Genomic DNA, 10,964 nt, shown 5'->3' on the forward strand with positions numbered 1-10,964 from the left:
GTCACGGAGTTACCATATTTATATAGTTTGACCGAGGTCTGTTTTTTTAAATTTCTTCATTCTACATTAGGTTTGACTTTTTTTACTTTTTATCGGCGCATATAATTGTTTGATGAAAAAAAACTCAAGAAAATATAGTTGTTAAACACAATTAAATACATGATTCATGTTACAGGATTAAATATTTTAATCTTAATTATTTCTTATCAAATATTGATCTAATTACTAAATATATGTATAAACATTTCTATTTATAATTAAAAAATATTATATTAAAAAATGCATTGTAAAACCTATTTATTAATTTTTATTTTACTTAAAAAAATAACCGCTCAGCCGTAAAGCCCGAGTACAAAAATAGTTACACGGTATAGTCACCGCCTCTTGTAACAAAATGGTGCATTTAGGAATGCGGTGTAAACCGCGTTCCCTTAAATTTTTTAAAAATATATATTTTTATTTAAAATAAAATTTTTTATATTTTCAAATTATTTTGATGTGTTAATATTAAAAATAATTTTTTAAAAATACAAAAACTTATTTTAATATATTTCTAAAAAAAATCACTCTTAACACAATTACAAACACATTCTAAGTAAAGGGCAACCACATTCTAAGTAAAGGGCAACGTCTAATATCCCCATATCGGAAAACGGTTAGCCATTCTCTTGGCACGGACTCGAGCTGAGGACAATCCGAGATAATCAATTTGCGAAGAGAGGTGAGGTGCTGAAGCCCCATTACAGATTTCAGATTTATCAGAGCTGATATTTGAAGAGATACAAGGGAGGAGGGCAGCTTCTCTCCTGGCACGGACTCGAGCTTAGGAGAACTACAGATATGTAATTTACGAAGAGAGGTGAGGTGCCGAAACCCCTTATATTCCAGATCTTCCAAATCCCAGATTTCAAGGTCTTCAAGGGAGGAGGGAAGTGTGCCTTCTTGAAAGGACTCAAGCTTAAGGCTCCTCCTTATCTTCATTTTGCGAAGAGAGGTGAGGTGCCGAAGCTCCTTGTAGTCCCGGTCTTGCTGATCCCATAACTGAAGGAATTCAAGGGAGGAAGGCAGCCGCTGCAACGATTCAAGTTTAGGACAATTCCCGATCTTCAATGTGTGAAGAGAGGTAAGGTGCTGAAGCCCAATGTAGTCCAGAGATTCCAGTTTACAGAGATGAAGGTATTCAAGGGAGGAGGGCAGCGCCCGTTCTGATATGGACTCAAGTTTAGGGTAACTCTTGATACTCAAATTTGTAAGAGAAGTAAGGTGATGAAGCCCGTGATATTCAAGGCAGGAGGGCAGCACCTGTTCTGATATGAACTCAACTTTAAGGCAACTCTTGATCTTCAATGTGTCAAGAGAGGTGAGGTGATGAAGCCCCTTGTAGTTCAGAGATTCTAGATTTCTGAGATAAAGGTATTTAAGGGAGGAAGGAAGCGCCAGCTCTGATATGGACTCAAGCTTAGGGCAGCCCGCGATACACAATCCCTGAAGAGTAGTGAGGTGATGAAGCTCCTTATAGTCAATAGATTTCAGGTTTTCCAGACAATAGATTTTAAGGGTTGTAAGAGTAGAGGGAAACGTCTCCTCGTCAAAAGACTCCACATCGTTCCCACTAAACATGAAGTATGAAAGAGAAGGGAGTGCTTGCAAACCACATACCTTGAGTTTGATACAATCCACAATCCAAAATGTGTTTAATTTGGAGGGTAAACCTCCTTCAGGAAACGAATCAACTTGTGGAAGTGAGATCAATTGCAAATTCTGTAGGGAAGGTAGGAGGGAACGCATGTTTTCCGGCAACGACTTCAAATATAAGCAACCCTCTAACACAAGGCTTGTCAAATCTTGGGCAGCTAGTCCTCCTTTGGGGAAAGACACTAAACTAGGACAGTGACTGATTGTCAGACGAGAGAGAGCAGGGAGAGATCTCTCGCCTATACAGAGGGATTCGAGATTGGGACAACGTTCAATGGTAAGTGTGGATACCTGGGGTAAAAGGTCTAGCCGGCAGCACTTAAATGAACTACATTCCTCGATTTTGATTTCAGTGAAAGAAGAGGGATCCAAATGACTCATTTGCTCCATTCCCTTTAGCTGGGGATCTCGTCTAAAATGAAGGCACGATAGATCTGATGCCCCAGATATACGGCTTTCATCGCCCTCAGATACATTGATTACGTCGAGCATGGGAGCCTCTGGAATTGAAACCACAAGCTGCGGACATTCTTGAATATAAAGACTCCATAAACAAGGAAGGTGAGTAGGCAAGGCATTTGCTAACTCGGGACAACCTGCTATCAAGAGCTTTTCAAGATGAGGAAAAGCACCATCTACATCCGTTTTCCATTCCTGCCATTTTTTCATCCCCGCAAACTCTAAAATTTTGAGGGATTTAAATGGCTTCACAATCAAAGGGTCACTTCCATAGAACTCAGAACTAACTGCGACGACATCATCAAATCCTTCAATATGGAGCTCTTCAAGAGATGGCAGCTGCCCCAATGGTGGTAAGAGGATGCAGTTCTTACATCCATAAAGAAGCAACGCTACCATATTTGAGAAAGAAGAGTTTCCAACCCAGCCTGGAAACGTTGTACCCCCGTAACCAATAATGGCAAGCTCTTTCACATCTTCATAAGGCTCCAATTTCTCAAGTACATCTCTCTCGTGTGGTGTGTCATCCGTACTGCCATCCCACCTCAACCCCAACTCCTCAATCTTCTTCTTACCCTTCAAATTGGCATCCAAAGCATCTTGAGCATTTGCAACATCTCTGAGATTCCGAATAGAAAGTTTTTTCCTTATATGTGAGAGCTTCCCCAACTCTTTCATGCTAGAACCGCTATCTTTTCCCACGATGTAAGATTCCAAAATTCGAAGCTTCGTGAGTTTCCCCATTTTTGGTGGCATCTCTTTCAAATTTGTTCCTTCAATATCAAGATGTTGTAAGTCGACCAAGTTGGAAAGGTTGGATGGCAACTCCATGAGATGTCGGCACTCCTTTAACAATAAGCTTTGTAAATAGTACAAGGTGCACACACTTTTAGGTAACCTTTCAATTGCGGTGCAAGAAAGGTCCAAGTGCCGCAAATGTTTCAAGTTACCAATGGAATTGAGCATCTGAGAAGAAATATGCAAATGTTTTAAGTTGCCAATGGAATTGAGCAACTGAGAAGAAGTATCTTTTGGATGACATATAGATAGCATTCGCAAGCGCTTTAAATTTGGCAAGATTTCATTCAGCGTCTCAATATCAACTTCCCTTGAAATATAAAGTGGAAACAAGGTGCGCCAATGTTGGAATCCATGAATGCTACGAAATATCCGAAGTCCTTCGCCATATGCTGCCGCTGAAGTGATTGATAAATAACGAGCCCTTTCTGGAAGCGAGCATGAATGTTCACCCTCCAACCTAGAGCGCGATTCATTAATACCAAGCTTAAAGCAAAATTCTCCTGACACGTATTCAGCTAAATCACTTATGATGTCATGCATGCTGAAATGTGATGAAGCTCGTGATTGCTGGAAAAGTGACCTGGAGACAAGATCATCAAAGTATTTTTCACCTATATCTTCCATCTCCTCAACGCCTCTGGGCTGGACTAGAAAACCATGTGCCATCCATGAAGTGATTAATCCATCCTTCACGAATAAATAACCCTTGGGAAATATTGCACAATAAGCAAAACAACGTTTCAGGTGCGACGGGAGATAATAATAGCTCAATGTTAGAGCTGGAGGGATGTTTTCATTCGACGAACCCCACATCCTGCTATTGGATATCTTCTCCCATTGCTTGAAATCTCCTACGGAGTGCAAAAGACCCCCAAGAGTTTTCGCTGCCAGCGGTAAACCTTTGCACTTTCTCACTATTTCTCTGCCAAATGCTTCCAAGTGTGAGACTGCTCCAGAATTTACACCACTAAATGCATCCCTTGCAAACAACTTCCAGCAATCTTCATCGCTTATTACATTCAAGCGGTGAGAAGGGATGACAGTTTGCGTGACTTTGGCTACATCTTCATCCCGTGTTGTCACGACAACCTTACTGCCTAGCTCCACATACCGCAAAGGTAGCAGTAGTTTATCCCATTCATTGTACTCGATGTTCCACGCGTCATCTAGAACAAGAAGAAGTTTTTTCCCTTTCACTGCCTCCATTAGAGATTCATCGGGTTCTTTGGTGCGGCAAGTACTTGCGTTGATCTTATCAAGAATATCCTTAATAATCCTGGTGACGTCAAATTGTTGAGAAGCCCAGATCCAGGCTTTGAGCTCGAAGCACTGCTTTACCCTTTCGTCGTTGTAGATAAGCTGAGCAAGAGTGGTTTTACCAATCCCGCCCATGCCCACAATAGGAACCACAACTAAATTTGAGCCATCTGTCTTGTGTTGTGTCAACAAGGACTCCATTATGGCTTCCTTATCAGAGTCCCTTCCATATACATCAGGTTCATTAACCAGTGGAGTTGTTTTCTCTGACAATGGTCTCCATCCACCGGTACATTCTATGTGGCGCAGATCACCCTTGTGTTCAAGTAAACGTTCGAGCTTCTCAAGGATCTTTTGTAACTCTGCTTCCATCTCTTTCATCCTTCTATTAGCAGGATTTAGAAATGGAACCAGATTCCTTACCTGCAATGGTGGACTAAATATATGAGATAGAATTCAGGAAAACATTATAATTTTATAATATCAAAACAAAAACATTAAGATTCTTACATCTAGTGAATTAATAAGTTAATGCCATTAAATTGTTGACGCTAACTTAATGTAAACATTTTTTTTTCTACAGGTCTTTGTCAAGAATTTACAATTGTTGATGCTAACTTAATATAATTAAACAGTAAAACTCAAGTTTTAAAAAGATATTGATTAAATGCCACTAATGATTTTCATAGCCCTTATTATATCATATTATTTTTATATATAATGAAATTATTTTTTTTTCTAAAATAAAAATGGAAAAATAATTTTATTTTAAAAAATAATTGTTTAGCAATTAAAAAGTAAAGTATTTATTTTTAATATTTAAAATATCATTTTAATTTATAATTGTGCTAATAAAAAAACAGTGCATAATTCTTGGTGATTATTATGTATATAATTACTAAGAAATTTAACATTTTAATAATGGGTTTTGAGTCTCGTAAGTCCTAATTATTCATGATCACTAAAAATATTGAAAGACAATTCAATTTTATATCCCTTATTTTTTCAGAACAATTAAAATTTATTTATGTTCTTATAAAAAATATATAATTTAATTAAAATTGACATGATTTATATAAATAATTCAGATTTTAAAAATCCAAAGGCATGTTTAGAAAACTAGTTAATAAATGAGAATTTGCCAGCATAATTTCACCACAGACACCAAAAGCCAATAATATTAGTTGCTTATATAACAATGAATACTCTTTAATTAAAACCCACAGAAAGACAAAAACCATGCCTAAAATTAATTATACATGAAAGTAAAAAACAAACAATAGAGGGATCAATAAAAACATTTTGTGGGGAAGCAAGGTCTATAGGTGCAAAAACTTATGCTTACCCAATTGCTGTCAGGTCGAGGGGCATCAATGTCCTTGGATCGTAGATATTCATAATTAATCTCATCCAATATGTCCTCAGCTTCATAGACAGCATGTTTAACATCATTAAGCCAGTTCTTCACAGCACGCTTTGTAATCTGCTTCTCCTCCGCATCGTCGAGTAGTCCGTTGACTGTATTCAGTGTTTCATTCAGCTTTTCCAGAAGACCATCGTCGAGTTCGTGGCTTTTGAAGCAGCCCAGAACCTCACGAGAAGCCAACCTGTCGACCAGAACCTCAACGAGAGTAGAGAGAATTGATCCTCCGATCAACTCCAGAGCCATGGTGGATTTTTGCAGAAAGGGTGAGGGTGGGAATAAGTGAGAGAAAAGGAGAAATTGAAAGCAGGAGCCTTGGTGGATTTTTGCGAAAGGGTGAGAGTGTGATTCTGTGAGAGAGAATGATGGTAGTAGAAAGCTAATAAGCCACTGGATTGCATGAAGGGAATACGTAGATTTTAAAGGAAATGAAGAGGCAAGAAAATTATATTAATTATATTAAATTGCATTATTGTTGTGTTTTATAGCATTAATAAATTTGTTAATTGAAGAATAAAAAGATAATATATGTGTTTAATACAATAATTTTAAGATTAAATTAAGAAGTTGATTTTTCTAATAAAAAGTAAAAGATAAGTACATATGAAAATATATGTTAAGTACATATTGAAAATTAAGAGTCATGTTAGTCAACGATAATATGGATGCATTAAATATTTATAATAGAGGAAATAACACCGACAGCGAGACCATTTTCACAGTTATTTTTTATTTAATTCTATGGAAATTAAAATAAATATTTGAAAGAGTTTGAGTGATTTAAATTTTATATAAAAAAAAATATTTTTGTCAAAATCTTCATCTTCTATTTTTTTTCCTATTTTGACTAAACATGGTTTTTATTAATAACATGATTTTTTCAATTAAAACTTAAGGTAATTAAAATCAATAATCTTAAGAATCTTAATAATTTGAATTCATAGGAAAAAAATATTTCGTTGGTCAAAATCCCCTTCTCCTTATTCATTTGTTTTTTATTTTGAAGAAAACATTTTTTTTATTAGAAGCATTTTTCTAAATAAAAACTCTTCATGATTTTAAAAGAAAGTTTCAGTTAAAAAAAATCATGTCTTGATAATTTTTTATGCCCTTGTAAGGAAAAATAAAAGAATAATCAATTCATAGAAACAAAATAAAAATTCACAATAACAAAATATATATTTTATTCTTTTGTAAAGATTCATGCGTATGTAATATTTAAAAGCCAAGTGAATGAAGCTCATGCACACCTATGCTTGAAAGGTTAGGCTCAAAGGCTTGATTTTCAAAAATGATCAGGCTACATTGGACCTGGAAAGCTAAGCTTGCGTGGTTTTTTATTAAAAAAAATATATAACATGTCATTTATCTAAGGTTTTTTTAAGTAGAACAAACAATATGTTGTTCACTTTGGCATATGACATGTTATTGTGTACTAGGAAATTGAAATCCAACTAAATAAAAATATGGTGAGCACCTTACAAAAAATAAAATCATACAAAAAAACTTTATAAACACCAATCTAACTTTTACAACATGGTTAAAAGGTAAAACTATATTCATGGAAAACAAATCTATTAACACTAAAATCAACATTTTTTGTTCTTGAAATACAACTCACCAAAATACTTCTGTTTTTTCTAGTGACTTTATCTCTATACTCGTAACATTAAGCAATTGAAATGTGAGGAAAATAAAGTATTTGAATTAAATATAAATAGCTCAACCTACAAGGATAAAATAAAAACTTTAGGAACCAAATGAACTTTTAGGAGAATTGCAAGGACCAAAACTCAATATTCAAAGAGTGAATGTCTGGCAACTGAAGTTAATGGCTAAAATGTAAACTTATAAAACTACGAGATTCAAAAATATTTTTTTCACAAAAAGAACTTCATTTGGTATTACCTTTAGAAAGTATTTAGTATAAGGCTAAGGCTAACAAACATGGTAAAATTATCACATAAATAATAATTATTATTAGTTATGTGACTTGGAATGATTTTTTATTTTTTATATAAAATTATTTATGCAGGTTTTTTCAATGCATTTTGATAGTTCAAAAAACATAACAAATCAAAAAGTTTATGCACACATGTAATCCAATAAACTAAGAATTATGTTTGTCAATAAACCAATAAAAAAATATTAATGACACCTAAAAATCAAACTTGAAAAATCAAGAGACAAATGTAAATCAAGATATTGAATTTTTAAAAAAAAACTTTAAATTAATTGAATAAAATAAAAAGAAAAAAAAAATAACATGTAAAGCTGCACATATTAAGAATATCATCTAACAATAAATATTTTTTATTTTCAAAAATATAGTTTATCTATATAAAAGATAAAAACAAAACCAAAGATGAACAAAAAAAACCACTCTGAAAATTAAACACATAACAAAAAATTTAATATTTTTTTAAAATAGACCTTTAAACAAAATAAAAGAGAGGAGGTTTTGTCTATTTTTTTGGTTTTTATTTTTTTAATCAATCATGTCATTTTATTTCATTTCAATTGCATTCTTTAAAGTTATATTTTTATGGCAACCATAGTTATCAAACTCGGCCTGGAGGTTGACCCGGCTAAGGGGCCGAGTCCCACGTTACATGGGTTGACTCGAGTCAACTCAGAAAAATTAAAAAAAAAATAAAAGTTTTAATATTTTATATGAAAAAATTAAAAAATAATTCATGTGAATACACGTTATACATGTTGTAAACAATTAGGTTTGAAAGATTATTCCAAAAGGTTTTTTATCCCACATTAAAAGGATACTATATCTTATTCTTTTAAGTTAAAGTATTTAAATTTAAAAAAAAATTATCTTAGATTGAAAAAACATAACTTATTCTTATTCTTATTCCTCTCTTTTACAATTTGGTCACTCTTTTCTTATTCTTATTCCTATTTCTTTTTTTTATAGAAAGAATCATTCCTAAACATTTTAAATTGATTTTAATTTCCCCTCCCCTGAATATATATATATATATATATATATATATATATATATATATTTCCTATTTTCTTCTTTTCTAAACATTTTAAATTGATTTTAATTTCCCCTCCCCTGAATATATATATATATATATATATTTCCAATTTTCTTCTTTTTTTTTGTAAAGTTTTATTCTTGAGTTCCACACTCTCCCCTCTTAATGAGAATTTCATCCTCAACATTGACGTGACATACATGTTTTAGAGAATAGATGGGAGTATTTCTCCTTAATCTCAAATTTTGTCTCCCATGTCTCTTTTTCTATCTGCAAATTCCTCCATAATACTCTCACCAGTAAAGCTCTTTTATTTCTAAGCACCTTTTCACTCTAATCCATGATTTTAAATGGCTTGGTTTCTAGAGTTAAATCCTCTCTTACTTCAATGGGAATTGGAGGTAGTACTCGTGAAGGATCCGCCTCTGCTTTCTGTAATAAGGATACATGAAACATATTGTGAATTTTATCCAAATATATAAGTAGTTACAGTTGATAAACAACCGGTCCAATCCTTTCTACAATTTCAAAGTGGCCAATATATCTTGGGGCGAGTTTCTCTTTCATTCCAAATCGAATGACGCCCTCCCACGATGCCACCTTTAAGAATACTATGTCCTATGTTTGAAACTTTAAACGTCTCCTTCAATTGTCTGAATCCCTTTTCTGTCTGTTTTGAGCTTCCTTCATTTTCTCTGTTTAATTAGTCTTGCCTTATCAGTCATCAATTATACTATTTTAGGACCCACTTGTGGTTTTGTTTTTAACTTGGGACCCTCTTGATATAGAGGAGATTTTATTGAAATTTCAGTAAACAATAAATAAGTTGGAAAAAAAAATTATCTATAAATTTTGGTAATATGATTGTTTTTTTAAATCTTGAAAATAAGAATATTACATTGATAAACTAAATTGAAAGAAGGATGAGAGAGTTCTTATTGCATGTTTCACACATGTTAAGGCATGAGGAAAGCCTGACACCTTGAGGTGATGTGTGTGCCTTTCTCCGTGCTTTGATTGGTGGCTTTATTGATTCCGTTGCAGTCGATGAGGCAACCTCTTCTCTATAAAGTGGTGTTACAATAGGAGCTCCAGTGTGACTCCAACAACTCATTCTCTTTTTCTTTTTTTTTTCTTGATTTCTATGTTTGGTTTATTCATTTCTTCCTTCCGAGCCTCAATGTTTTTCTATTCTTCAATTATAGTCCCTTAACTCTCAATCTTTAGAAAAATGAAGAATTCAATCAATATCTTACAAAATTAAGTACAACCCTGATGCCGAGATATTTTTCTAATATCAAGAAAACTATATAAAATATAAATTAAAATCAATTATCAATCATAAATCCCAATAAACATATAATCTAAGAATTAAATAAAAAAATAAAAAAAATCAATAACCTTAGTATAAAAAGGGACCAAAACACAAAAATTATGTAATCAAATAAACTAAAAATTATGTTAATTAATAAATCAATAAAAAAATATTAATAGTACCTAAAAATAAAACTTGAAAAATCGAGAGATAAATGTAAATCAAGATATTGAATCTTAAAAAAAAAAGATATTAAATTGATTAAATAAAATAAAAAGAAAAAATAATATGTAAAGCTACATATATTAAAAATATTATCTAACAATCAATATTTTTTATTTTAAAAAATATAGTTTATCTATATAAAAGATAAAAAAAAAAACCCAAAGATGAACAAAAAAACCACTTTGAAAAATTAAACACATAACAAAAAAAATTAATATTTTTTAAAAGAGATCCCTAGAACAAAATAAAAGAAAGAAGGTTTTGTCTATTTTTTTTATTTTTAGTTTTTTAACTGTTCACATCACTTTATTTCATTTCAATTGCATTATTTAAAGCTATATTTTCATGGCAACCATAATTATCAAACCCAGTGTGGGAGTTGACCCAACTAAGAGGTCAAATCCTACGTTACACAGGTGGACTTGGGTCAACATGAAAAAATTTAAAAAAAATATATTTGAGGTTTTAATATTTTTTTTGAAAAAATTAAGAAATAATCCATTTGTATATATACTATACATGTTGTAAACAATTAAGTTTAAAAGATTATTTCAAAAGATTTTTTTATCCTATATTGAAAAAATATTATCTTATTCTTTTAAGTTGAAGTATTTAAATAAAAAAAATTATTCTACATTGAAAAAACATAAGTTTTTTCTTGTGAACATAAAGTATTTATATTAAAAGGTTTCAAATCTCACATTGTAAAAATAAAATATTCTTTTAATATCTATAGTGAACTTTAAAATAAGTTAGCAACTAGAGGAAAAATATGAAAACAAAAGGGTCTCTA

At 32.3% G+C, this 10,964-nt stretch overlaps 1 protein-coding gene across 1 annotated transcript; it reads right to left on the minus strand.

Annotated features, from left to right (window-relative positions):
• Positions 1 to 591: 591 nt before the first annotated feature.
• Positions 592 to 6,061, minus strand: LOC105116498 (putative disease resistance RPP13-like protein 1). The gene is made up of 3 exons (XM_011013892.1): positions 5,558 to 6,061; positions 3,141 to 4,635; positions 592 to 3,092 (listed from the first exon to the last, which is right to left on the minus strand). The coding sequence occupies exons 1-3, from the start codon at positions 5,879 to 5,881 to the stop codon at positions 592 to 594; spliced, it is 4,320 nt and encodes a 1,439-aa protein (XP_011012194.1). The 5' UTR covers positions 5,882 to 6,061.
• Between the last annotated feature and the right edge of the window lie 4,903 nt (positions 6,062 to 10,964).

Source organism: Populus euphratica, unplaced genomic scaffold, assembly GCF_000495115.2.
Source record: "Populus euphratica unplaced genomic scaffold, PopEup_1.0 scaffold1620.1, whole genome shotgun sequence".
Classification (NCBI taxonomy): Eukaryota; Viridiplantae; Streptophyta; class Magnoliopsida; order Malpighiales; family Salicaceae; genus Populus; species Populus euphratica.